Raw genomic sequence first — 24,783 nt, 5'->3', positions numbered from 1 at the left:
GCCTACCTGTCTGGATAGATGCCATTCGTGGATGCCGAATTATTGATGTATTCAGCAGATCAAGGGTTCTACCTCTTTGATTCTGCTTTGCCTTCCCGCTGATTTGGCTGCCTCAACCTCGCCACCTCCAATCCCCAATACTGCATGCTGCATACCAGGGTAGCCACTTGAAGCCATGATGTGCGTCCTTCCGCAACCCAGTAATCCTACAAGCAGTTACCTCGATCCCCTCCTCACCGTCTTCAACTTCCCCATAGCTGTGACGCTCCAAAGTGGCCCACAATCTGCGTCAGGTGGACGTACAAGTGTCTCTGCAATTCAAGGTATCAGTGGAGAGACGGAATGCCACCCTGTGGTGGCTGAGATAATGATTGGCTGCATCTAGTAATGTCGCCACATCTATTTTTGTGTGCCTAGGTAGATAGTTGGGTAAGGTGCCGAGGTAAAAAAAAAATACCACAGAGGAAACAAGCTCTCATGGAGTGTGATGGAAGAAGCGTCCTGAATCTCTATTTTGCATGGTGACCCATTTCGATACCCATACTCCGTTGTCAACCAGGCGGGACACCACGCTCATCTGCCCGTCTCCTCGTCCCTGACACTAGACACACAGACCGATGTTGTCTTGGTGATGCCGTCCCCTCTGGTGGTTTCCTTGAGAATGCTTGCTTCAGAACCCATACTCATACTAGAAGCATTACCAGCCTTGACATCCGAGGAGAACTTCTTGCCACCATATAGCTCGAACTCGGTATCGTTGCCGCCTGCGGTGATCGTGACTGTGCCCTTTGACCGGTGTGTGTTTCTGTTGCCACTCTTTGTACCGTTGTTGGTGTCGCGGACGTAGCCCTTGTAGCCGGAGCCGTAGCCGCTGATGCGGGCTGAAGAGCCGTCGAACAAGGTTTTGAAGAGGGGCTTGAGACATGGGAAGCTGGCGGCGATGATGGCGGTGCAGATCTCGATTGTTGTCCTGGAGACATGGACGAGGTGGTCAGCAGAAGGATATGATGAGTGTATGGCCACGTCGGGGTAGGTACATACCAAATGGTAAGGTCCGCAGAGTCCCAGAGGAAGTCTCCGTGTTTTCCGTAAGACCCCAGGAAGGTAATCTTGACAATGGCAGCAACAGCAGCGAAAACACCCAAGGCCAGGATAGCCGCCACGGCACTCTTGACTTTCCAGTTGAGCTGCACCTTCCATAACATGGGGACCGGTAAAAGGGCGAAAATTATATCGCTCAGAACGGCAACTGATGAATTGAAGAAGGCGGCAAACTTGAGGTTATCAGGAGGCATGCATTTCCCTTCGCTGACACCCCCCCAGGTAAAGGCGAGGGGTTGGCATTGGAAGAAGACAGTTACTTGATACGTACATTGTAAGTAGGGACTTTCACATGTCGATGTATGTAGGAATGGAAGAAAGGTGGAAGGTGACATACAGAAGTTTCCGGTTGCAGATAGGACAGTAAAGATGATCATGCCAATCACGAATCTTCGGAACCTCTTGGATGGAGTTAAGCGGAGCAGGAAGAAGCCCACGCTTACCTTGGTCAGGCAAAGAGCAATGAGGCATAGCGGCTGGGTGACAAAGTTGAGATGGAGGCCCTTCGTGACGTTGGAAGGGGGCTCGATGTACTGGACGTGTCGTCCTGCTCCATAGTGAACCTGCGGGATGATGATCATCATCTCCACAAAAATAACCGCCTGGTGTCAGGGTTAGGTAAGACCGCAGGTCGACATCGCTGGGGAGAAACACATACCGTGGCAGCGATGATGGTCCAGTCGTCGATGCCGACCTGCCCGATCATGCGAGCCCGGACCCATATCCTCAAGCCTACAATGAGCACAGAGAGAGCTACCAGCGTACCGCAAATAGCGAGGATCTCGGGACCCCTATTCTCGTCGGGAGGGAGCGAGACGCCGTTGCTGCTTGCCATGTTGATGAAGTAAAAGTCACAGGCCCCTCAGTGGACATGGATATGAAAAACGATCGACAATGTCCGGACCCGAAGGGAAAGGGAAGAAGGTTCAAAGAAGGTTTTTGTACATATGTAAGATGCCACAAACCTGGGGCTGACAGGGAATAAGAACAAGGCAAGATGATCTGAGACAGCATGAAGGTCGTGAGGCAAAAGAAACGAGAAACTTTATTATCGACATGGTCTGTTGGGCATCGTCCCCGCTGCCAATCATTTCCTCCCCCGTCGTCATCTTCAGCAGCATCTCCGAGGCAATGCCTGTCGCCATGCGCCTCAAGTAGGCATCCAGACATAACCACATGCTTGATTTGGTCAAGGTAGAACCTGTGTGTTGTTTCAATGAGAAGAGATTTGACAAGACATCCATCCCTCATGTGAAAGCCGGGACACCGGAACAACACCCGGGCCAAACACGACAATCAAACTTATCACAAAGGGATCCTATTACATACACCAGAACTTTCAATCCTACGTCTTTGCTTGCAGTGCCAAGATGGACCTGGTGACCAGGTTTATTCTTTTTTTCTGCCTCTCATTCCTGAACCGGATGATATAAACGAGACTGACGATCCAGGGCCCACTCCAGAGACCCGACTCAACGCTCGTTTGGCTGCAACCTAGTTTGTTTCTTAGGTAACGTACAGTTGGATGCCGGCATATGTTCTGCAAGGTCCTTCTGCACACCGACAGTTTGTACTAACGGAGGTCATCTTGGTACAGGGGTGTCAGGGGCAATGTTGACTCTCGTTACTCCCATCACCACAGCACCTGTGGGAGCTGCAATTCCCAACCTCATGAAGGCCGGATTGCTCGAGTCCCTCTGGTTCGCAAGCAATGCAGGTTTTGGTCGCGGTCAAGCATCGTATCAGAAGATTACAACACACCCCCAAGACCCTTCTCAGCCCAACGAATTACGGTTGAGCTAGGGACTCTCCGGTCTTGACTCTCACCTCCCCACCCGGTCGCCCCTTTCCGGTGACATCGTCGTCCGCTGGATGGAGTTTTGAATGAATCATGGTCGTTGCAATTGTGTGCCTGATTGGACCGAACCCTAGTACCGGATCTTGGGTGGAGTGGCAATCCATAGGTACATTAGTGTGTGTGACGGGAATTAGAGCCTGCAGTAGGTAGTGCAGAAACGGGCAACGATTGCCGCCCCTGCTGTTCCGTCCTTCCCGCCAGTTTGGATCGTCATGCGCATCTGGAAGGAGTCTTGAAATGGAATACCAGTCTCGGATCCTACCATGGAATGAAAGAGAAGCCCTGGCATCTGTCAAGCCTCGCTTCATGTTGTTTTATTACACTCTGCATCGACTCTTCACCACCTGCTGGCAACTTGAAGTCCTTGCTTTCCTTCCCTGCCTTCTTCTTTGGCCGAAAAGACCCACGGTCGGGGATCAACAAGGGTTCAAAGTGGAATGGATCCCTGGGATTTGCGAATTTCCACCCTGGCCTTGTCTGTCTAATCCCAGCGAAAATGCAACTTTCGCTGGTGCCCATTGGCTGGTGGCTGAATCCAGGACCACGGGTAGGGAATCGTGAGGTCAGGCATCATGAAGGGCACAGTGGGAAAATGGACCACTTCGACGATACTATGCAGGATACAGAATGCTATGCAGTAGCCTTCACTCGGCATTTGGTTCTATTGAACACTTGAACCACTCTTTGGGTTCGACCCCGAGCATGCCATATCGGGCCAACCTATATCTTCCCTCCACCGGTGGTATTTATGATCACGCCCTCCCCCTTCTTCACCCAGAGCGAAAACGTGGCAGTGCTCCAATTTCTCCCTTGACGAACGGCCATCCTTCCCTCATCACCCATCAGCCAAACATGAAGGCCGCCAGCATTCTCGGATCTGCCCTCCTGGCAGCTGTCTCCGTTCAGGGGCATGTCGTCCCACAGGCCAGAGACACCCCGGTCGAGGACCTCGCGTCTGAGGAGCCATTGCAGATCACTTCGCTGCTTGAGGAAGCCAAGGCGAAAGTCATCAATCAGGTCGCCCTCAATGAGCGCAAGATGCGCAAGCGCGGGCTCACGCCCTCTTGCACAGTTGACAAATTGCGGTTTCGTCGGGAGTAGTAAGTCGATCTTCATCATCCCCAGTTCCTACCATTCAAGATCTTTCCTCGGACCACTGACCAGACGACCAGTGGCTCTCTCTCGACCTCTGAGCGTCTCGCCTACGTCAACGCTGTCAAGTGTCTCCAGACCCTTCCCCCTCTCACACCTGCTAGTGTCGCGCCGGGAGCAAGGTCTCGGTTCGATGACTTTATCGTGACCCATATCCAGCAAACCCTCAACATCCACTTCAGCGGCAACTTCCAGCCATGGCATCGGTGGTACGTCTACCAGTACGAGAAGGCCCTTCGTGAGGAGTGCGGCTACAACGGGTCTCAGCCCTACTGGGACTGGCCCAAGTACTCGTCGGCCCCTCAAGACTCCCCCCTCTTCAACGGCGACCCTTACAGTCTCGGCGGCAACGGGGAGTACATCCCTCATGAGGGCCCCGTCATCGTGCCTCCTCCCGGCGTCGGTGGCGGCAACATCCAGCTTCCCGCCGGCCTCGGAGGCGGCTATGTCACGACTGGCCCCTTCGCCAACATGACCATCAACTTGGGACCCGTCGGTGGTCTGGAGGGAGTGCCTGCTGGTCCTCTCGGTGGTCTTGGTTACAACCCGCGCGGTCTCAAGAGAGACATCGGCCCGGCTATGAACCAGCGCTACGCCAATTGGACCACCGTCCTCACTCTCCTCTCTCAGCCCAACATTGATGCCTTCCGCCACGTCTCCGAAGGTGTCCCCTACACCCCCGAGATCGGCCCCCACGGAGGCATGCACTATAACATCGGTGGTGATCCTGGCGGTGATCTCTTCACCTCTCCTGGGGATCCCGCCTTCTGGGTGCATCACGGACAGATGGATCGCATGTGGGCTGTGTGGCAGGCCCTGGGCTCTCCCTTCAGCACCACCCGCTACACCGACCTGGGTACTGGTCCTTATGCCCACCAGAGCTGGGCCAACGAGCCTCCTTCCCCCTTGACTCCCCTGACCGAGGTCCTTGACATGGGCTATGCTGCCCCGTCGACCACCATTGCCAACGTCATGTCCACCACTGGCGGGGAGTTCTGCTACTTTTACCTCTAGCGCAGATCGAGATTATGTAGATTGGTATGGGAGACGAATCCAGTGTGTGTAGTTGGTGTCTGATGCCAATGTCTTCTCTATCCCTCCGCTCTCCCGTGCTGTTGTTCTAGTAAAGATACACAAACTCGTCGTTCTCCAGATCAGTCAAGTCATCAAATGCTCTTTCTCCCACTCTTGCATCGGATATTGCCACGCTCACGTCCCCTACCCGCGCCGGCTTTCCTCTTCCCACTCGTATCCTTTCCTGCCTCTTGTTGAGTCCAGCCAAAACCCCAACCTGAACCAAAACAATGACAAGCATGGCAGCAAACACCCCCATCGTGGTTCGCAAACCAGGCAGGTAAGCCGGCGCATCTTGAGTCTGAAACAGCAATGGTCCGACGATATTTCCGGTCGAAGACGCAGCGTTGTACAAGGACATGACGGCAGCTCGCTTAGTCTGACCTGCTGTGTTGGCCAGTATCCACGATACAACCAGCGTGTTGCAGCCAAAGATGAAAGCAAGACAGTAGAATCCTGCCAAAAGGCCTCCTGTTTGATTCTGACTGCGAGGAAGAGTGTGCAGAGTCGTCAGCCCAGCCAGGATGATGAGGATCATGGCGCACAAGGTCGGGGCTTTAAGTCTCAGCCTCACTGCCCCCCAGGCCGTGAACATGATGACAAGATATTGCATGACGCCAAATGGGATGTTGAGGAGAGTGGTGGTGTATTTATCGTAGCCAAGCCCGGAGAGGATGAGGGGACCAAACGTGACGGTGACCTGAGCCCCGAGGTTGTTTCCCAGTGCCATTCCCAAAAATAACCAAGTTTTGATGTCTAACAAGACTTCTCGTATTTGCTTCCATTTCCAGTTTTCTTTTGTGGAGGATGAGCCTGTTTGGTTGCCTCTTACTCTTTCCAGCGCCCCAATCTTTTGAGACTCGGTTAGGAACCGAGCAGAGTGAATGTCGTTGTCCAGTCTGAGGTAGACAAAGGGGACGGTAATGACTGTGAGTATTCCGGTGGACAAGAAGATCCTGCGCATGTCCGCGAATCAGGGTCAGCGAGCCAATGGCTTGGGTTCCTGAAGGGTTGAAAACGCACCATTGCCATCCTCTAAGTCCACCATGTCCCTCCCCGACCCTCCCCAGTCCGAACGACAACAAAGCTGCAAACACGGTCCCCAACCCATTTGTCCCATACCAGGCGGCCACTCTCAAAGGCTGCTCCCCCCTCGTGTACCAATGCCCAGTAATAACACTAAACAGCGGTAAACACCCCCCCTCAAACACCCCCAAAAAGAACCTCGCAGTCATGAGCTGGGCAAAGTCCCTGCAAAACGGAGTGGCAGTCTGCGCCAGACCCCATCCCAAAACCAAGGCTGGCATCAGCACCCGGTGCGGCACCCTTACGATAAGCCATGAGGAGACAGGCTGGATGACCAGCTGGGCAATCGGAGCGATGGCGCCAACGAGAGAGTACTGGTTGCCGCGCAGGTCAAGGTCCTCGGGCAGACCAAAGATGGCGCTGAAGCCCAGGACGGTCTTGTCGAGAATTTGGAGGAAATACACCCAGATGAGAAGTGGGAGGATGATGAGGTCTATTTTGCGGCGGATGGCGCGGCTCTGGGCGGTGTCAGAGAGGTAAGGGACGGTAGATGACGAGAACTGAGAGAAGGAGAGTGGACCATACCTCGGCAGCTGTCACCACGGCATTCGCATCAGGGTCGATATCTCTCATTATCCCTTCGCTGCTTTCACTGAAACGAGGTAAAAAAGGCTCGTTGGAGAGTGAAGAAGCCAGCAGGGGTTCGAGCCCTTCGCGTCCAACTTGAAGCTCATCTGCATGACGCGTGGCCCGCCATGGTCGAAGGAAATCGGGAACATGAAACCCCATGGCTTCGACAGAGACAAAGCGGGGAATCTCGGATCAGTTGTGTTTCTGTTTCTTGTGGTTCATCCCGTGATGGGTGAGACAGAGTTCCACGGCGCGCGATGTGTGAGGGGTGGTCGAAGCTGCGGTCACAGTAAGTTGGGGGTTGGAAATGATTTGAAACACCTGGGTTAGGGTACATATAGGTAGCTAAGCATGACAACGGCTCCAGAAGAGTGCAGCCAATATCACAACAAATAAGACACCAGATCAAACTTTACGCAAGCTATATCTAACTTCATGGCTCGGTTCAACTACCAATATTCCCGGTAGAGATTCCAAGAACGAGATTCAGGGGTTCAAGGGGAGTCAAGGGGTCGAGTCAAATGGTAGGGTTAGGGTTTCCCTGACAAGAGACAAACATGTCCATCAAACTGGCTGAAAATTGTCACTAATGTGTACTGCAGGTGATTCTTTGAGAGGCTTACTTGGGGTCTCGGCAATGTTTACTTGGGAGAACCCAAGGGCTGAAAGAACGGCCTCAGTCAGCAGGATCGTTCAAATTTAGCTGCTTCATAAGCTCAGGTCTGACCCTGTGCCACATCCACCCACGAGCTAGTCAACCACGTCAAGCAGATCCTGGTCTCCCAGACTTATTCCAACGGTTGACTCAATGGTTGTATCCATTCTTACCTGGCTGCGAAGCTACTCACCAATATCTCAGAATTTCGAGAAAATCAAGGCCAGCCCAAGATTTTGGAGGAGGCCTTTGACGAAGCTGTTGGATACAGTCAAGGTAGACAGTATCTGATTTTGCAAGATTTATGCCAAAGAAACATGAGACGAGGCGTTGGGGCAAAGCCAGCTGATGCTGACGGAATGAAATTGCTTGGTTCAGGGGATTCCAATCAGACACGATTCAGCCGCAACTAAGCCAGTACCTAGTGAGGCTGTTACGAAGATGTTTGGAAGAGGCAGGAATGCCAGATTTGGAGAGCATTATATGATCTTTGCAAAGGTGAGGATGAGGTGAGCCATAACTCAAAATAGGTATCATAATGCTTGGTTCATGATGAAAACAGAGGTGTTTTGCAAGATAAGGTATATAAGGACACCCTACTGTCATGATTTCTTTCTTCACAGCACCAGCTTCACATCACCCCTAATATCTCGCACCCTTCACCTCACCTATTTGGCACCCACAGTCTTAGACAAATACCTACTACACCTGGCACTTCCCACCTACCTTATCATCAAGATGCAGTCCAAGAACCTTCTTCTCGCCGCCACTCTGGCCGCCAGCGCCATGGCCAACGAAGTCATTCTTCGCCAAGCCCAGGACGAAAGCCCCGCCCCATCCACCACCCCCGTCCCTGACAACAGCCAGCCCGAACCCTCCGGCACCATCTTCACAGAGTCCCAAGCCGTCGTCAATGACGGCACCCCCGAAACCATCACCATCATCACCACCACACCACCGGGTACCACCCTCTCAACCACGACCTCTGGTGGCGCCACCTGCGGTGCCCTCGTCACCTCCTTCTACTCAGCCTTTCCCACCCCGACAGGCGCGTACTCTACCTACCTCAACTCTGTCATCTCCAAAGGCGACGTCTGTGCCCTCGTGCGCTCCGTCCCTGCCACGGTGTCGTCAGCTGCGGCTGCTTATGAGACCGCGTTGGACAATTACTTTGCTCGTCCTGAGAATTTGGAGAGCATTCTTGATGTTGGAGATTGTTTGGCTGCTACGCCCTCGTTGGCGTTGGCGGGGGCCAACTCGGCCGAGGTCAAGTTCTTGGCCAAGGCTACGGATCTGTCCAAGTGTAAGAGTGCTGCTCCGGGGGTCAGCATAAGGGGAGCGGCGGTGTTGGCTGGAGTGGCGGCTGTTGCTTGTGCTTTTGGGATGATATGAGAAGGGGAGGTTGATGGGGGGATAATTTGGTTTTTTTTTCGGGAAGTGAGATGTAGAGGTAGACGGTCAATGCATTGATGGCTTCTTCGCACTCGGGTCTTTTGATACGCCTATCAAGCATCTGTCCCTTTATTACCTATAGTATCACCTCCCTTGGGCGCCCCGCTTCCCAAGCGGTAATAATCCCCCCATCACCGCCTCCGTAAACTCAAATGCTCGAACATACCTGAGACCCAGCACAATCTCTCCATTTGGGGATCCCTCACCACCTTCATCAACAACAAATCTGCGGTATCGTAGGACTGTTCATCCGGGTTCCCGCGCTACTGTCCATGGTAATCCCCAGTGTCGGTAAACATAAACTCCGCTCTCGCGGCTTAGAGTGATATATCAGCTGTTCCTCGGGCACCACCACCTCTTGTGCATCGCAGAACGCCTTGGGCTGCTCAGTGGGGATGCAAAGTGATGGTTCCCTCGCTTGGGAGGTCCCTCCCGTGAATGTGGCTTTGTCGGGTGATAGCTTGCAGATGATAGGTGCCTTCATCGTCTTCATCCTCGGTCAGGGAAGAGCTTGTGAGGTGGGAATTGGAAGTCGCGCGGTAGATGGCCCTGCTGGCTCCGATCTAGACAGCCAAGAAAGGCTTCTGCACCGGCAGAGGAAAGCAGCGACTTTCGGTCTCCTCCCTGGGCCTCTCACTCTTGGAAGCTCGCGACAAGACCCGACAGAACACTGGTAGGGCTGGCTGTTTCAGTCCCAAGGATGTACCTGTGCCTCTGTGGACTTTGCCATACTCCACCGTCTTGTCAAACAGCTCAGGTGCCATCCATCGAAGCGTCCCAGTCACCGTCTTCCTCTTGTCACCTCGCTCCTTGACCAAGCCCGCAACTCCAAAATCGCACAGCTTCACTTTGCGCCAAAGGTCCCGTCGGGGTGATGCTGGCTCATGTTCAGATCTGCGCGGTGGATGTTGATGATTTTGATGGCTACCAGCTTGTTCCCGTTGGTGGAAGTCGAGCCGGCTGCTTTGTAGACTCTCCCGAATGAGCCCCTTTCCGATCAGCTCCTGCAGGGTGTAAGGTGGTAGACTCAGTCCGGCACAGACACAGTCTCTAGAAATGGCATTGCAATATGGAGCATGCGGGCTGCTGTTGTTTGGTCAAGGTTCCTTAGGTATTTGCGCGGCCGTTGCATGTCCGCTCCGAGCCGTCATCGGTACCTGGCTTGAGTCGGCTTTCCCATGGTACGTAAGGAGCAATGGAAGAGTGAGTTTGATGATCGGAAAAGCCAGTTCTCTGAAAGACGATGGATACACCGGATACGAATGAGGTAGCATTTCTCTCGTCCTCATAGCTACACATCATGCAGAAAGAGAGGGACTTCGAATATAGGTGATTTGAAATCACATTTCTCACAACTAGCTGTCTTTGCCCGGATTGACGGTTATAGGTATGTTTACAATACACTTTTACCTCTTATCACCCCCTGTTGTCCCCTTTGTCTGACCCCGAGATGGATGCTGCTTAGAAATAAACACTGATGGCAATACTGGTTAATGGGAAACCCTATGCTTGCTGGTGCAATTGAAGGGAAACTCGATTTTTGGATTGGCTCATCGCAGGAAAACAAGTATACACTCATCAGCCAGACAACTCGGCTTTCCTAGATACCTTACCGTATACCTATGTAGACTGTTATCAGCCACGTACGTAGTCTTGCTGTTGAGCTGAAGTCGTGACTGGGCTGTTGATTGGTGTGATGTCAGAATTTCTGGGCGTGCACCAAAGCTGGAAATAGTGGCTGGCTCAAGGCAGAGTATTGGGTAACAAGGCAGCTTTGGACGCGGGGTTCAAAATGCTCTTAAACTGTCTTTCCTTCTGGGAAATGTGGGAAATGTCCAAAAGCAACCGAGAACACCTGGATATGTTTGGGTCAATAGCAGACACAGGTCTTGATACATTCTATCCGGTGAAGAGTCGAGAGATCCACAATGGCCAGAGGTGAAGAGAACAGTAATTCCCAAAAGAAATCTCAAGGGGGCAAGTCAACCAACCAACTTTCTTCTATGAACTAGTCAACGCTAACGGCCTCTCCCAGTCACACAAGATCACGCAGCTCATGTCGAATCCGAGGATGAACAAACCCGCTATGCAGCAACTTGGAAACCGGTTTTAGTTCGGCCTCTCACCATCACAATCCTTGCGATTCTTCAACTTGTTCCATTTATTGTCTTGGAAACCCTTCTTCAGAAGTACAAGTCGGCCCCTTTTCAGTTCAAGATTGACGACTCTTCGTCATATGCCTCCTGGCAGTACCCAGCCATGGCCTTTTTTCTTGTCGACGGGCTGCTGTGGGAGGTCGTCTACGCCAGAACCTGTCAGCTCGAGCCATTCTACCAGCTATCACGGCCCGAGGGTGCAAGACTTGAGAGCTCGCTTGCAATGGGGTACATCAATACGATGATCTTTTTGGTGCCGGTGAAATCGGCCATGGCCCACCATTGGACCGTCTTCCTCGCCTCGGTTGTTTACTTTGCAACTTTCATACTGTCACCACTGCTCACTCGGCTGGCATGGACTATGGTTTGGCCTGCGTACAGTCGTGACACAACTGTCGTGGTACTCATGCATGAATCATGGTGTCGCGTACTTGAGGTTCTCTGCCTTCTTTCTTTTGTGTGCGGCCTTGGTCTAGCCATTATTCAGAGGAGGCGGTCGGGCCTATTATCTGAGATATCCTCCATTGAGGATTTGACCCGCCTGCTATGCGACAGCCCCCAGTTTCTTTCTATGCTGAAGAAGATCCCATCTCATGCCGACAGCGTAGCCCTACAAGAAGCCCTTCAGCATTGCCGGTTTCGACTCTCCTACAAGCAGCACCGGCGGTTAGAACTGGTGGCCTCTCAAGATCCAAACACGGCATCCATCCCCCGGACCATTGGGATTGGGAACACAAGTCTCGACGCACACCCATTCAACCTATTCCCACCTGTTGTATGGGCAGTGCAACTGATGGTGTCGGGTGTCTACCTTCCCATTGTTCTTCTTGCAACCTTTCCTCCGGATGATTTCGACCCGGATATCCTGAGGCCATTGTTCACAGCTCTGCTGCTGATCAACACCGTATCCTGGTCAGGAATACAAAGCAGTTTGAGCGCAATCCTGCCATTTGCCTCGTTAACAGCGCGTCGTCAGTCCAAGGAGCCTCGGGTTCGAAGCCATGACAGTCTGAAACAAATCAGGTAGATATGTTGCCACGAGTAAGCAAAGGTATATCCTGATAGCTAACGCCGATTAAGACAAAGATACGCCCCAGGTTCGACCCTCCTTCAGGTAACCGCGGGCTCCAGCTTGTGCCTAATGGCTTTGGGCGGATCTCTCAACCTCCAGCTCATGATGCTACTCGTCAACCCCCTCTGGGACTCCACCTTGACAATAGTTAAAAAACAAGGGATATACGCGCTGGTGCCCGGATGCCTCCGTGGACCTGCGTTGCTGGCTCAGATACTTTCTTATATTGCTCCATTCATCTCACTTGCCGCCTTCCTCAACGCTCTACTCTACCGGCGTGTATTTGCGCCTCGGAGGCCGAACACTCTTGTCTCCAAGATGGTCTACTTGTGCCGAGGGGAGCACTTGCTACACGATGTCAGAGACAGTACGGCGTTGGGCCTGGCCACATCCGAGGGATGCTATTCGTTCGGGTGGTTCCAAGACAGGGAGGGTCAGTGGTTTGTGGGTGTGGATAGGAGGATCAACGTGGCAAAGGAGTATAAGAAGGTGGGTGAGACTGGGCCAGATGTCGATGTTGTCCAAGGGACCTAACAGGCAAGAAATATAATGTGGTTATGTGAGCAGGCACAATATGTAGCTAGCTCATGACAGACCTTTGTCCGGATGTCACAATGGAAGCTCTCTCATGAATCAATCTTCATGTGAGCCCAAAGCCGACTTGCGGAGACGTTTGCCCCGCCCGTTTGCCGGTGTCTGAGTGACTGCCGGAAGGCAAAGAAGAAGGCGGGCAAGACTCTTGAGACAGTCTTGAATCACGAGGAGATTTTCTACCAATCTGAGAGAAAGGCACCTATCTTCCACTTCACAGAACGAAGGATTATGCTCCGTTTTTGGTCGGCTTTATGTTTCGGCAGCGCCGGCAAGCGATGTGTTCCCATTCCATTGAGGCTTTTGTCAAATCACTGCGTCATATTGATCAACAGATTCCACCCGGGCCAGTCAGCATACCTATCTGCTCCTCAGGCTCGACATCAGCTTCCAGCAGGCGCGCAACAATTACAAGTTTTGGATGATCGGCATGATAAGCTAGGGATTGCATCATCAAAGCACCCCCTTCCCCCATCCCAGGACCGTGGATGGCGGACGATCAATGACGCCCTCTGATGACGAAAGAAAAAATGATGCGGAAATCTCCGTCATAATACGCTAATCTAGACTGGCCTGTCTCATCGTGGGAAGAATGCTCGGGGCAAAGATGTTGAAATCTGCAATTCCCCTGGCCTCGTCCGCTCCGCCCCTTGGCTCCAATCCCTGGGCTCCAAGTGAGGGGATCGTCATCCAAGTCGCCGGCAAGGGACAAGGGTGAGTGTGAGGGGCGAGGCTCGGCCGGACTATACACCCATACACTAGAGAACAAACATATGCGTGGGCGGCGGCGCTCTGTGCGCTGTCTGTACATACATACCTAAGGTATCTCAGCCCTGACCTGGAATGCTCAAGAAGGGGGAAGAAAAGCAACGGCTTTTTTCGTCACTGACAACTGACAGGTAACGATGCAGACTACCAGCTCTCCTTCTCCCCGAAGTTCACGATGCGGTGCAGCTTGGCTAGCCTCTTGGCAATGATGATCCGTCAACGACCCCCCCCTGGTCCAACATCGCCGTCCGAGCCCCCTGGCCCAAAATGGGACCGAAGGAGCAGAAGCTGGCCGACCGCGCTGCAAGCCTGCGCAAATCCTCCGGTAGATCACAGATCACACAGACAGGGCCCCCCGATTTGGAAGGGCAACTGGGTTGTGCCAAGGCGGCCTTGGCCTGAAAAGCAAATACAACGTCCCGGGCTAGAAACGAGCAATGATCGGCAAGAGATCGCCAAGCCAGGCTTTTGTTTAGTTTCGAGCGTTGGTTCCCTCTCTCTTTGCTCTCCTTTTATCAACAAGAGAAAGAAAAAGGCAGGCAAACGTGTATGTCGTGCAGTGTCGTGCGGGATCCCAACCACCCACACACACACGTGAGGCGGTCAGTGACTTGCTTGCTTTGCTGGCGGCGGCCCCTGACACGGTAGGTAGCTGGCGCGGCTGCACCATGCTGAGCTGAAAAATATTGCTGCACCTGCACACCATTTTCATTTCTGGGGTAACAGAAGAACAGGAGGGAAGAGACGCTAGAGACGTGTCAAGACGCCCGCCAGGGGTAAGCCAGGGTGGCATACTAAGGCAGCATCATGCTTTGAGTGAAATGCAAGATGGCGATTGATGATGGGGGACTGCCGTGCCCGGCGCCGGTGGGCATGTCTGACGCGGGCCGCCGTTGAGATCGACTCAGACCGCCTCACGGAAGGGATCGGAAAAGGCCGCGACAGCAGGAGCTAGGTCATCTTCTCTCCTTGCCCCCCCTGGCAGCAGCAGACCGTTTCGTGGCCTCTGCGCCTCTCCGGCTTGGGGATGACAGCGGCAGATCATGATGCCTCCTTCTTCTGCCCAGCAGCGAACGAAACACGCCGGAGCCAAGATCGGAGAGGAAGTAATCGGGACCGCATCCTGGTCGGCGATCTGGGCAGCGCATCCTAGTCAAGGCTGCGGATAACCGCACCCTAGTGGAGTGGGTAGGGGGTACGGGGGGGCTGGGAAGAAGCATTTGTTAATGAGAGGTATGTACTTGTACTTTGGGCCATCTCAACCAGTGAGCTCGCGCAAAGTGCTGATTTGTCGTGATCCCCTCTGTCTGCTTCGGCGCCGAAGCAAATCTGTACCGCAATCACAAAAATGCTGGTGGGAGGGGGGAAATCCTTGAAGAGACGAGTGATGCAAGGCGATGTTTTCGGAAACCATCATCTCCATAGCGGTCCGACAATGGGAGATGAGAGTCGGCCTGATGATTCTCCGTCCTCCGCGATATCTGTGTTTTCGGGTTTGGTAGCTAAGGTACCTACCTGCCTACCTACCTGCCTACCAGAGACGCTCGCATGGTTGAGGATGCACAAACAGGGCCCCGGAGGTCTTCCACGCTCCCGTAACTTCAGGGCCTTATTACGTCCACTTTCAAAGCTCGGATGAGGGCGTTTGCAGCAGCGTTTCTGCGGTCTGCCGGTCAAGAAAGCTCTCTGTTTGGCTCTTGAGCTTTCCCACCGCGGGTGTCTGCGTAAGGGAAGACAAAGCTGCGGAAAGCGGCAGCATCTTGCACACCCCATCTAGTGTATATGTTCCCAGCAATCTGGTTATGCTTATACCTTGGGAGCAGACCAGAGGCAACCGGAAGAGGGGGGCTTATATCATGGGAGGACATCGTGAGGAGCACGGGGTGGAGGCCGGCCCGGAATGCTACTAAATAAGCACTGGCTCAGAGCAGGATGCCGTCATCTCAACGGATTTTACACCCAGAGCAGCTCAGTTTGAGATGTCGTCGAAGCAAGGCGCTATCGGCCTCGTCTGAAAAATCCGAAAAACGTGTCTCCAACAACAAGAGACACGCCCTCTTCCCTGCCCCACCTCACTATGGGATGTCTAAGATCTGGCAGCCGACCAGGCTCTGGCTCGGGGCGTTGCATCCGAAATCAACACTGTGTTTCACCTTCTGCTCTGGTCCGGACTGCCCAGCAGATAACCGCTGGGCTTTTCTTTTCGCTGGTCGGGTAGCTGTCGCCGGTAGGGTGACAAAAGTTCTCGTGCGTGTACCGCCTTGTCGTAAAGTAGGTAGGTAGGTAGGTAGGTAGGTAGGTATTGTATCATCACGGACCTCACCGCCATTGAGAAGGGCCAGATACAGCGGGTTTCCAGCGCCGCGAATAGGACCCAGCCGCCGGAAATGAGAATCCAGATCGCCGCCGCCCCTGCCTGATGCCCAGAGTGGAAGATGCCGGGCCATGCTCTCGCCATCTCTTGTTCAACATTTTGTCACTTGTGCCATACGGGCGTAAGGCTACACATGGTACAAGGAGCAGCTGTGACCCAGCTCCATATTGACCTTGTCGCATTGCTGCAGGATCGAGGGATAGACCGAGATGATGTGAACTGCCGGCTGCTCGCAGATGGTAATGACATGATTGCGATGCTGGGGCAATATGAGCATACCTACCTTACCTACCTGCGAGCAGACTCAGCGGTTAGCAGACCTCGGAGGAGACTGCCAGCGTTGTTCCACGCAAACGCATGGCACAGAGTGGTACATGGAACCACGCACCTAGAATTATCAGAGCTTGACCCAGGCACGTTTTTCAAGAAGAAGGCAAGAAGCTAGGAACGCCTGTCTATGCCGTTGTTGATTGTGCAACAGCCTTGGGAAAGCGAGCGCTCCAAGGCGAGTATACGGCCGTTCCGTTGACCGTGATAACAAGAGCGCTGGAAGGAAACCTACCGTACCTACCTGTCCAAGGAGGTTAAGGTACCTCCGTTCCGACCCTGACCCGGACCCAAGATGGCCTCTATGCTGGGCCGGTCGGCTGCTGGGGTTGGGAACGGACTGAGGCTGCCAGATCTGCGACCACAACACTATAGCCATGCATGATCTCGAGTGTCGATAGTTACTAGCACACTCTGCACCTGTTTTTGTCCCACCTCTTATATGCAGGCTCGTCTAGGATGTATGTGCACGACCATCATTTTGTTTCTGGCCACGATTGACACCCAAGGTAGGTAGGTAGGTAGGTAGGTAGGTAGGTAGGTAGGTAGGTAGGTAGGTAGGTAGGTAGATGATAGACAGACAGAATGGCTTGAAATCTGCGACATGATGTGTAGTGGCGCGGGTCAAATACCGAAATCTGCCGGCTTCCTCCGAACGGCGGCAATGGGAACTGCACAACCCGGATAACGGCCACAGCGCCTCGATCCGTCGAGTACCCGTACCTGGGGTCGAAGGGTGCACAAGGCCCCAGGAGCCCGTGTCACGCCAAAGCCGGGACCGCTGGACGGGACTCGACGCGCGGATAATGGCGGTTACCCGCGACTCCCCGGGGCCATATCAATGGGAATCGACGTTGCACTGGGGCTTCGGGCGCTGTGCGGGAGGGCGTCGAATCTGAAGCTGGCTTGTACGGCCGTAGGTGGTGGCAAAGGAGTTGCGAGGTAGGGATAGCCCCGTGAAGGAGACCTCTTACATACCTCCTTACATGACCATGACCTTGGTGGTGGTGTAAGTGATGAGCACCTCGACCACTGATCATCTCCTGAGCCCTCGGTGTGCCCGGTATAGGTGGGCAGTGGGTTTTTGACAAAGTGTGTGGCTCAAGGTAGGTAGGTAGCTAGGTCTGGATTTGATAATCAACTGGTTTGAACCAAGAAGCGGACAACGTCTTGTCTAAAAAAGGGAGGCAATTCTTTAACCTGTTGCCTCCGAAAACTCTTTGTTTATATGCGCAGCTGAATGAGCGTTTTTGTTACATACCTTAGTTCTCCTCAGGTACCTGACCTACTTATTCCTGTGGTCTCCAGCATCAGGTCGCCACCAACCTATGCAAGACGACGGAAACCCTAGGACACCAGGGACTGGCCACCGATTTCGTTGCGCGGATGACTGCGGTGAGCATGCCCTCCCATTCGCTGCGACCGTGATACAGTTGCTGACAGTGCCGCAGGCGATATCCCTATGGTGGTTACGGCTCATGTTCACTGGCAGCAGATGCCACAGGCGTCTATTCTTGTCAGGATGGTCGACACGTTTCACCATGCCCCAGCCCTTGTCATCGCCGCCAAGAGCTCATGGGATCCCGGGCTGCCGTCTCCTGAGGCCGGAGATGCTGGTCCCTGGCCTCCGAGGCCGATGGTGATGGCCCTGGGTAGGTAGGTATTTGTAAGAAACAGAAGGCCTGGCAACAGCAACCTCGCCCTCGCCCAGGAGCCAGATGCATCATGCAACAGGGCCTACGCCCGTAGCTGCCACAGGCAATATTTCCTGTTCAACCACACTTTCTTCTGCCCAGTGATGCTTGATCCCGGAAGAGACATGCAGCCAGCATCACTCACACAGGGAAGAGATACCCCGCGGTACACTCTGGCCGGCTCGACCCTCGACGTGGTGCCATGTCAACCGGGGTACTCGCTGCTGCAACATTCTATCTGCGGCCGTGGCTGCTGTCGTGGCTGGACGCGATAGTGCTCCTGGACATCAACTGCTGGTGTGATGTGCGCTTTGGCCTCATCAACCTTTGGCAACGTCGTGGTAAGGTATGGATATCACCAGCCCAGAGGCTTTATGTATCGAGCACTCCTTCTCATATCTCACCTACCTTACCTTGACCAACCTCGACCAACTTTCCAAACTGCCTAGGTATTCTTATTCGAGAAAGCGCAGGCTACTTCTAGGTGGCAGATTCAGTGAGTTTCCTCTCCAGCCTCTCCAACAGCCGCCGGCCCCAGACTGCTCTATTTGGAACCCACTTCCGGGTCGGAAATACATCAACGGTGGTGTCCTGCCCCGGATCATCAGTCACCCACCCCCACGGCGATCCAGTTCCCCCAGCTAACCTACCAATGAGCCAGAGATTGAACGGCCCTATTATACAGCCACCAGCCGCCCACGCCCGCATATTTTCCAGCCTGCCACAGCGAGCGAGCACAGACTGGCGCCTAGGAGGCAGGATAGGTTTTATTTTTCTTTTATTTTATTTTTTGAAGCATTTTATTTGCGCGCGGGGAGGCGGGAGCACGGTTGCTGCTGGTTCTATCAAACCAGGTAGCTTTACCTTAGCTAGCGGGAAGGACGGCGCCATTCACAACCTCTTTTTGGCCGGATCGCCGCCAACTGAGCAACTGACGGTCGTGGAAGTGCCGGACGACGACTGAGCGTCGCATTCTCGATCACAGGGATTAGCTTATTGCAGCACAGCTGATCTGGGGTCCAAGATCCGCCAAAGACGATCATCTCCCCCACCACCCCCTGCCCGTGCAGCTGCTCCTTCAGGTTGGCTGCCCCACTGCCATCCAATAGTAAACACTACTGACAAGGCTTGCAGGGGCGCCTAACCAATTTCACCCTCTGAGCAGCCTCCATTCGGCCAACTCTGCCCCAGACGGTCCCCGAATACCACCCCCGGGTGTGGACATAGCTACAATCACCACCAACCTCTGCCCGCCCACTTATACGCACACCAACACGGCGAGGTAAGTACCAGTACAAGCACAGCTCCCTACCTTGCTATCTAGTCTTTCTTTTTCCCTGTCTTTTTGGGCTGCGTCCCGAGGCTTTTCGTCGCTGGGCTTGGCTGCAAAGTTGCTGCTGGCTCTATCAAATGGTCATCTCATCTCATCTGCACACCTTCAACCTCCACCTCTGCTCCGCGGCAACATCGCCTTTTGCTTTTGTTCACGGACGGGGGGAAAGGGGCCATCATTCCTACACCTATCGGGTACGGGTCTCCACCACGGAACCACCCTCCCAGCGACCCTTGCATGATCCGCATCTCGACAAAGACCATGGAATCTTGCATTCAACGGTTGAATCACTTGCAATCCCTGTGTATCACCCGCGCGCCAGAGAAACCTACCGTCTGTCCTCCGTCGTCGTCACCTGCTTCTTCTGCCCAGCCAAACGCACCCGGAATCCGGCCCCAGGACGTGCCGATTGCTCGCTGCGAGTGTCGTCGAGAGCAGGACTCCCGGACAGCATTCCTCGGGACCACTTGATCCAACCCTCCCCAAAAATGCAAGCTGCTGGTCCGTGTTGATCCTCCCGTGTCTTCACTGGCATCATCTTCACCCTTTCTCCCACACATTAGGGATCCCTTTCCCCAAAACATCCAACGACGTGGTGTTTCGACCTTGTCTTGTCTTTGCACCCTTTTTTCCCTCTTGTCTCTCCAAGGGTCCACAGCGGACGAACCGGTTACGGGAACCTGCTGCTCTTCCCTTCAGCATCTGATTGCAGAGACGCTCGATATCTGACTACGTATGCGAACAGGTTCGGGATAGCTGCATACAGTCAAATCTCGCCTCTCGTTCCTCTGCGCTCACGAACCACGGTTCAGGCTGGAAGAGAAAGGGTTCGTGTCACCAAATCTTCACGAGGGGCTATCCCTGCGACGACATCCGAGTGCGGGCTGACCGAGCTTTTATTTTGCAGTTTTCGGTTGGGCATTCTTTGAACGGGTTGGTCTCCGAAAACGAGGTGCTTCTTTTTGATTTGAAGGAGGTGATATCACAACGAAGGCATCCAAACGGCGCTGTTTCGATACAAAAGAGTCCGGAAGACGGAAGACCTAGAGTCTGCTTCTCTGTGCCAAGCGACTTATCACCATTTCACCATTTCAAGGTAGGCCAGTCTCCCAGCCGCGGTGTCAATCAACACGGTATGAACGGACCGAGCAGAAATGTTGAGCAAAATACCTAACTGAAAAAAAGAAAAAGAAATAAAAAAAGAGACACAGGTTTCCTCGTTGATATCGACAATCCTGATCTCGATACTCGGCCAACTCGATCACGGCCGCAGAGAACACATCTTACTTGAATTATTCGGCACAAAATCAGCTTGAATGTCTGCCACCAAGTTTGAAGAGCCGGCTTTCAAGGTCTATCCGGTGAGTGTCTGAAATTTCCAATTTGCTGCACCCGAGGCTGTTTTGGTGGTGATTCGGGCGTTGTGCCATCAAATCTCTCCTTTCCCAATCGGCCAACCACGAGCGGGTAAGGGCGGCCAGTCCGCGAGACACAGCCTTCCCGGATGTTTTGCACTTTTCTCCGTTGACTCCCCCTACCTCACCTCGTCCTCATTCACACTAACGCGTCTTCTCACCCAACAAGTCCGGTTACCATCCGCAACGGACCATCATCCTTGAAGAGCAGATAGAGTCACCGGAAACGTTGACCATCAGGCTGGAGGAAGAGGCCGCGCAGAACGGAGGGGACCTCAGCGGGGACTGTCCCCCTGGTCTCCTGCCCATGTCGTACAAGGCTCAGGCAGCCCAGATGCACGGTAGGTTGTCTCGAGATCGTGTTGGAGGAGCAGTCCGGGGCGTTTAGAAAAGCTAGGTAGCTAACCAACACGCCAACAAACATGCAGGGTACGGAGATTCGCCGTATTCACAATACTCGACCCAGTCGTTTTCAACACAGCAGACAGAAAATGCGGCGTCTCAGTTGAACCAGATGGCTTTTGCGGCCAACAGCCACGCAACAGCAAGCCAGTACCTATCGGGCCAGACGTCTCCGGGACTTCACCTCGCTGTCATCTCGAGCCAGCCAACCGTTGGATCTTTCGGCACCCGGGTTTCGCTCAAGGTCTCGTGCCAACACGATCTTCTGGGCGCAGGCGGCCTGTCTGGCTCTGCTCCGCATGTGTATGTCCTCTTTGGATCATATCGATGCAAAGCAACCGTGATCAAGGACGGCCGTGATGGGAGCGGATCTTTTTCATGGACTGTGACTGTCGAGGCTCCCCAGTTTCAAAGCACAAGTTGCAGGTCGCTCAGCAATGTACCTCTCACGCTTCTTGTCGAAGGCTCCGGCGGCGAAGGCTTAGCCCGACAGGACAGCTGCGGCGTTTTCTCGTACCAGGAAAACCAGGGCGGAGTGTCAGGTGGGAACGTGGGTGCCGGAGTGCCTGGTGACAGCAGTCCTCCAGAGTTTGGGTCTCCCAAGAACACGGGTCGATCACCTGTCCATCATCACAGGGCGAGCCCCCCACACCAGCACCTGGACGCACAGTCAAAGAGTACGAGCCCACCGGCTCACCAGCACAGCTTACCGGCAGACGCAGCACCAAACCCGTATGGCTACCCTCCTGCAGTCTCGACAACCGGCACCACTGGCCAGCAGCAGGACTTTAATGCCTCGGCGAACGTATCGTACAGCCAAAACAGCAACAGAATGCTTTCTACCTCGGGTTTCCGAACAGGGTTGACGTTGACCGACCCATACTCACGGGCTCCACCGATGCTACGGTCACCGCATCATGCAGGGACGTGGCCCGGCATGTTCAACAGCCCCCTCGACTCCCTCCGAAGCCCGTCAACCAGTCTGCCACACGTCTCCCACACGTCCATCACCCGGCCCAGTCTCACATCGCTCCAACACAGCACCACGGCAGCAACGCCACAGCTTGTCAGAACGAGCACCATCGGACAGTCATCCAGCAGTGCAAACGGCGGATACCCGGGCTACGGAGCAGGACTGTACCAGGAGAAGGCCACCCTGAGGCTGATTGGGGACCTGGGCAGCATGGCGGAGAATTGGACGGCCGAGGAAGGGGCAAAGAAGCGGAGGATTGTCATGTTCAAGAAGCAACAGACTGGGAACGTCATCACTGTGTCGTTCAAGCCGGTGGCCGAGTCGGAACGCCCGCACAACAGCATCTGCGTCAGCTGCATCTGGTGGGAAGAGAGGCAGGCGTGTTTTGTCACTTCGGTCGACACCATTTCCCTCCTGGAGCAGCTCCTCTACGCGCCACACAAGTTCCCGGTGGACGAAAAGAACCGCATCCGCCGGAACCTGGAAGGATACCGGCCCATGACCGTCAGCAAAAGCAAGCACGAGAGCGAGGCCTTTTTCGGCATCATCATGGGTTTCGGCGCTCCCAAGCCACGCAACATCGAGAAGGACGTCAAGGTGTTTCAGTGGAAGGACCTGGATGCCGCGCTCCACAAGATCTTTTCCAAGTACAGCGCGTCCACGCCCGCCACGGGGCAGACGCTGAACTCCCCCCGCGTGCGCATGGCCACCCCCGCGTCGGCGGACCACCTTGGCAGTCCGTACCCGGCCTTGTCCGCCGCGGTGTCCTCGGGTCTCGCTCCGGATTCCATCTCGGCCGCGAGCTATGTCGGTGCCGGCCATCACCACGCCGACCCGCTCACCAGTCCACGAACCCTCACCGGGGGCGCCTCTTCTTGGCCGACGTACGGTGCCGCCAAACCGCTCTCGCCGACTATCAAGACCGACTCGTCGAGCCTACGCCTGTCCGCTCTCCCGGCAGTGTACGATCACCGAAGCACGGCGGCGCAAGGGATGGCCTCCCCCTACGGCATCCCGGGACCATCTCACCACGCCGTCCACCACAGCCAAGGGGCATATGGTGCTCACTCGGGCGTGCCTGCATCACAGGCACAGTCGAGAAGCTGGGATAACTACTCTGTCACGGATGGGTATGGTGCCCAGTCCAGCAGTACCCACGGCGGGGTGTATGGTGGTGGGGCATACGGTGATGGTGCGCAGCGGGCTTGATCGAGTGGGCCGTCGGCTTTTGGTCCTCCTTGTCGACAACAAACCCCCGGAGGGCTTTTTTTGACGTCAAAGCCGTTGTGACCATGGCAGATGGAGGAGCCAAGGGGTTGGTGGTGTGCACGGAATACGGGAAAACATCACGCCCACACACACACACCCACACACACGCCCACACACACACCCACACACACACACGCGCGCGCGCGCACGAGGATATCAGATGGGGTTGTCGATAACTGGGATTCAACCATCCGAACAGGACCGTCAGGATTCGAGAGGACCTTGCCTCTTCTCTCACGACAAACCTGGGCGGAGACCGTTGTGTGTATGTGTGTATATGTGTGTGTGTGTGTATGTGTGAGTGTGTGTGTGTTTGTTAGAGTGTGTGTATGGGTGTGGTGTGTGGGACATCTAGTAGTGGGAGTTTGGGTCAGCTGGTGTGGCACGGCCAATCATTGACCAGAGGCCACCTCCATCTCGCCCGCTAGGCACGTCCCGAGGACGCCCCCCCTCCCCCAGGTGTGGCACCATCTCAAAGTCTCCGACCGACCCGCATTTTATTTTGTCAAGTCTGAGCAGCTTGGACTCGACCACCTTCCAGGTCGTCTTTCGAGAAGATGGGACTGGGCGTGTGTCTATACGGCAACGAATGGAACTACCGTTCGGGGTTTACTGCATGATCTGGGTGGTCGCACACCAGCCAGTCATGGCAGCAGCATCTGCCTGCCTTGCTGCTGGCCGGGAGCGGTAGGGATTACCTATGGCGTCTGCATGACGCACCGTATCCGCGTTGGTCGAGGTTGGTTGCTCATCTGCCATCCGGATCCGATCCCGAGACACGTTCGCGAGACTTTAGATGCCGGCAGGACACCCCCCCCCCCGTTGGTCAGGTGCATACACATCGGGGCTCTTTGCAACGGTATCAAGGCTCACTCCCTCCCTCTCTCTTGTTGGGCGGGGGCGGGAGGAAGATATCTACCCGATGTCTTGTTGTGAATGGGGCTTCGGGGGCAAACTGTCCGGCTTTTGTTCAAGGCCACGGGTTCGATGGTGGTGGGGAGGGCATGAGTCTAGGAGTGGCTGTGCTCAAGGACGTGTGAGGTGGTTGTAGTCGTCGTCGTCGTCGTCGTCTGCTTGCGCAGCCTTTGTTACTGTTGTGGACTTCGAGGTTGCCTTGGTTGAGCTTACTTAGCCTTGGAGATTTGCCCTGTCTTTGTTTCATGTGTTTGTCACCCATCTTGTTTTGGCTTCCTGCGTTTCCTGTTTTTGTTTTTTCTTGTTTTTTTTCCCCTTCTTGTTTTGTTTCTGGTGTCGGTGAAATGGGTTGGATGGTAGGTACCTAGGTAGGGAACCTGGGATTCCATGTATCGGTTATCAAAAAGGGACTCTTGGGCATGGGTAACTTTGGGAGCTGGCGGAGCAACACACACGCACATGCGCGCGAACGCATCTTTATTAGTAGAGCATCTTTTTCTGTTTCTGGTGGAAATTTGTCAGGGCTTCTTGTTGTTTTCAGGTATC

The 24,783-nt window shown here is 54.3% G+C and overlaps 8 protein-coding genes across 8 annotated transcripts; 5 read left to right on the top strand and 3 right to left on the bottom strand.

The window, feature by feature from the left end:
* Positions 1-321: 321 nt before the first annotated feature.
* On the bottom strand, positions 322-2,113 carry QC761_300470 (uncharacterized protein). Its single transcript, XM_062877205.1, has 4 exons — positions 1,760-2,113; positions 1,439-1,703; positions 1,042-1,360; positions 322-970 (listed from the first exon to the last, which is right to left on the bottom strand). The coding sequence occupies exons 1-4, from the start codon at positions 1,934-1,936 to the stop codon at positions 574-576; spliced, it is 1,158 nt and encodes a 385-aa protein (XP_062732927.1). The 5' UTR covers positions 1,937-2,113; the 3' UTR covers positions 322-573.
* Positions 2,114-3,164: 1,051 nt separating this feature from the next.
* QC761_300460 (uncharacterized protein) lies at positions 3,165-5,202 on the top strand. The gene is made up of 2 exons (XM_062877204.1): positions 3,165-4,059; positions 4,132-5,202. The coding sequence occupies exons 1-2, from the start codon at positions 3,587-3,589 to the stop codon at positions 5,123-5,125; spliced, it is 1,467 nt and encodes a 488-aa protein (XP_062732926.1). The 5' UTR covers positions 3,165-3,586; the 3' UTR covers positions 5,126-5,202.
* Positions 5,154-7,124, bottom strand: QC761_300420 (uncharacterized protein). Its single transcript, XM_062877203.1, has 3 exons — positions 6,797-7,124; positions 6,209-6,729; positions 5,154-6,141 (listed from the first exon to the last, which is right to left on the bottom strand). The coding sequence occupies exons 1-3, from the start codon at positions 6,998-7,000 to the stop codon at positions 5,232-5,234; spliced, it is 1,635 nt and encodes a 544-aa protein (XP_062732925.1). The 5' UTR covers positions 7,001-7,124; the 3' UTR covers positions 5,154-5,231.
* Positions 7,125-8,045: 921 nt separating this feature from the next.
* Positions 8,046-8,888, top strand: QC761_300415 (uncharacterized protein; the record flags this gene model as incomplete). The annotated part of the gene is made up of 1 exon (XM_062877202.1): positions 8,046-8,888. The coding sequence occupies one exon, from the start codon at positions 8,046-8,048 to the stop codon at positions 8,886-8,888; it is 843 nt and encodes a 280-aa protein (XP_062732924.1).
* A 623-nt stretch (positions 8,889-9,511) lies between these two features.
* Positions 9,512-10,128, bottom strand: PAK5 (Serine/threonine-protein kinase PAK 5; the record flags this gene model as incomplete). The annotated part of the gene is made up of 2 exons (XM_062877201.1): positions 9,512-10,034; positions 10,100-10,128. The coding sequence occupies 2 exons, from the start codon at positions 10,126-10,128 to the stop codon at positions 9,512-9,514; spliced, it is 552 nt and encodes a 183-aa protein (XP_062732923.1).
* A 748-nt stretch (positions 10,129-10,876) lies between these two features.
* QC761_300410 (uncharacterized protein) lies at positions 10,877-12,710 on the top strand (the record flags this gene model as incomplete). Its single annotated transcript, XM_062877200.1, has 3 exons — positions 10,877-10,925; positions 10,984-12,127; positions 12,185-12,710. 3 exons carry the CDS (start codon positions 10,877-10,879, stop codon positions 12,708-12,710), a joined length of 1,719 nt encoding a protein of 572 aa, XP_062732922.1.
* A 5,422-nt stretch (positions 12,711-18,132) lies between these two features.
* Positions 18,133-19,216, top strand: QC761_0047540 (uncharacterized protein; the record flags this gene model as incomplete). Its single annotated transcript, XM_062872425.1, has 2 exons — positions 18,133-18,271; positions 19,065-19,216. The coding sequence occupies 2 exons, from the start codon at positions 18,133-18,135 to the stop codon at positions 19,214-19,216; spliced, it is 291 nt and encodes a 96-aa protein (XP_062732921.1).
* Positions 19,217-20,579: 1,363 nt separating this feature from the next.
* Positions 20,580-23,262, top strand: QC761_300400 (uncharacterized protein; the record flags this gene model as incomplete). Its single annotated transcript, XM_062877199.1, has 3 exons — positions 20,580-20,624; positions 20,848-21,019; positions 21,107-23,262. 3 exons carry the CDS (start codon positions 20,580-20,582, stop codon positions 23,260-23,262), a joined length of 2,373 nt encoding a protein of 790 aa, XP_062732920.1.
* Positions 23,263-24,783: the final 1,521 nt, after the last annotated feature.

Source organism: Podospora bellae-mahoneyi, chromosome 3, assembly GCF_035222275.1.
Source record: "Podospora bellae-mahoneyi strain CBS 112042 chromosome 3, whole genome shotgun sequence".
In the NCBI taxonomy this organism is placed as follows: Eukaryota; Fungi; Ascomycota; class Sordariomycetes; order Sordariales; family Podosporaceae; genus Podospora; species Podospora bellae-mahoneyi.
The sequence above is the reverse complement of the archived record's forward strand: the minus strand, read 5'-3'. Positions and strand labels throughout refer to the sequence as shown.

Excerpts from the sequence above, each read along its gene's own strand:
- QC761_300470 (XM_062877205.1), bottom strand. The coding sequence starts at position 1,936 with ATGGCAAGCAGCAACGGCGTCTCGCTCCCTCCCGACGAGAATAGGGGT. Across the intron at positions 1,704-1,759 it reads GGACCATCATCGCTGCCACG|GCGGTTATTTTTGTGGAGAT; the intron begins GTATGTGTTTCT and ends CCCTGACACCAG. Across the intron at positions 1,361-1,438 it reads ATCTGCAACCGGAAACTTCT|TAACTGTCTTCTTCCAATGC; the intron begins GTATGTCACCTT and ends GTACGTATCAAG.
- QC761_300460 (XM_062877204.1), top strand. The coding sequence starts at position 3,587 with ATGCTATGCAGTAGCCTTCACTCGGCATTTGGTTCTATTGAACACTTG. Across the intron at positions 4,060-4,131 it reads TTGCGGTTTCGTCGGGAGTA|TGGCTCTCTCTCGACCTCTG; the intron begins GTAAGTCGATCT and ends CCAGACGACCAG.
- QC761_300420 (XM_062877203.1), bottom strand. The coding sequence starts at position 7,000 with ATGGGGTTTCATGTTCCCGATTTCCTTCGACCATGGCGGGCCACGCGT. Across the intron at positions 6,730-6,796 it reads CCGTGGTGACAGCTGCCGAG|AGCCGCGCCATCCGCCGCAA; the intron begins GTATGGTCCACT and ends GACACCGCCCAG. Across the intron at positions 6,142-6,208 it reads GGACTTAGAGGATGGCAATG|GATCTTCTTGTCCACCGGAA; the intron begins GTGCGTTTTCAA and ends GGACATGCGCAG.